General features: G+C 39.4%; 1 protein-coding gene across 1 annotated transcript in view; it reads left to right on the forward strand.

Annotated features, from left to right (window-relative positions):
- Positions 1-238: 238 nt before the first annotated feature.
- FADS6 (fatty acid desaturase 6) overlaps positions 239-960 on the forward strand; it is a 328797-nt gene continuing 328075 nt past the window's right edge. Inside the window, exon 1 of the mRNA XM_044085175.1 lies at positions 239-960. This exon is cut by the window's right edge and continues 451 nt beyond it. Coding sequence (XP_043941110.1) covers positions 841-960 — 120 coding nt within the window. The 5' untranslated portion in view covers positions 239-840.

Raw genomic sequence — 960 nt, forward strand, 5'->3', positions numbered from 1 at the left:
ACGCTGAAATTCCATCTAATAATAATAACAATTATTATAATTATGATTTTCTCCTTGAGTAACCTCTAATGATGACGGCAATGATGCAGTTATAACAGTGCATCATAGCCTCTGTCACACAAGGGGAAGAACAAGAGAAACAGTCCTCCGGCAGCATAATGTATAAGTCTGTGGGTACTTGTCATGTAGACGTTTGAGTCTAAATTTTCCATAGCACCATCTGTGGAATACGTAATATTTCAAATAATAGATGATACAGAGACAGTAACTGTCCTGCAGACAAGCTGTTAACAATGTTCTTTATTTAATCAATAATTCTGTGTTTTTCTTCTAGGAAGGTGAACCACAGCACTGTGCTCAAGAAATAAAAGAAACCCGATAGTCTAGTTACAATTCATCACGTGAGCTTCCTGAAAAGAGTTCAGTTTCTAACAAGCACAGCCAGCTGCATTGATTAACTTCCATACCTAGTTCGACCCTTTCTTACCTCACAGCAGTGCAGAATAGCAGAGCTAAAAGACAAGGCAAAGTCAAGTCAGCATTTTGTGTACTGCAGATGAAGAGAGTGCCTGACGCCCTGGCAAAGGGAAGTGCCAGTTCTGAAGAGAAGAGGGTAATTATAAGGATAGGGCTGAACAACTTATGGACCATTGCTGTTTTTTCTAAGAAAGGCTGATATCCAGTCATCTGTTTGTGTAGAATAATTGTGCAGCTCCATTCAGGGGTAAAAGTTGTGATGCAGAGACAAGCTTGACAGTGGCATACTCTTACAGAAACTCCAATTGTTCTGCATGCCTAAGGACTGAAGTTTAGAAATCAGGCAGGTGTTGAAGGAAGAAGATGGATTCAGAATATGTGACTGTTAGTGGGAATATACCACATGAAAACAATCTAGGAAGAGAAAACATGCACGCAGATGAGACCTTGACTATGTGCATAAATGGACTAATACAGAATAAT

The sequence above is a fragment of the Protopterus annectens genome, chromosome 10.part0 (assembly GCF_019279795.1).
Source record: "Protopterus annectens isolate FY-2018-M chromosome 10.part0, PAN1.0, whole genome shotgun sequence".
Lineage (NCBI taxonomy): Eukaryota > Metazoa > Chordata > Ceratodontiformes > Protopteridae > Protopterus > Protopterus annectens.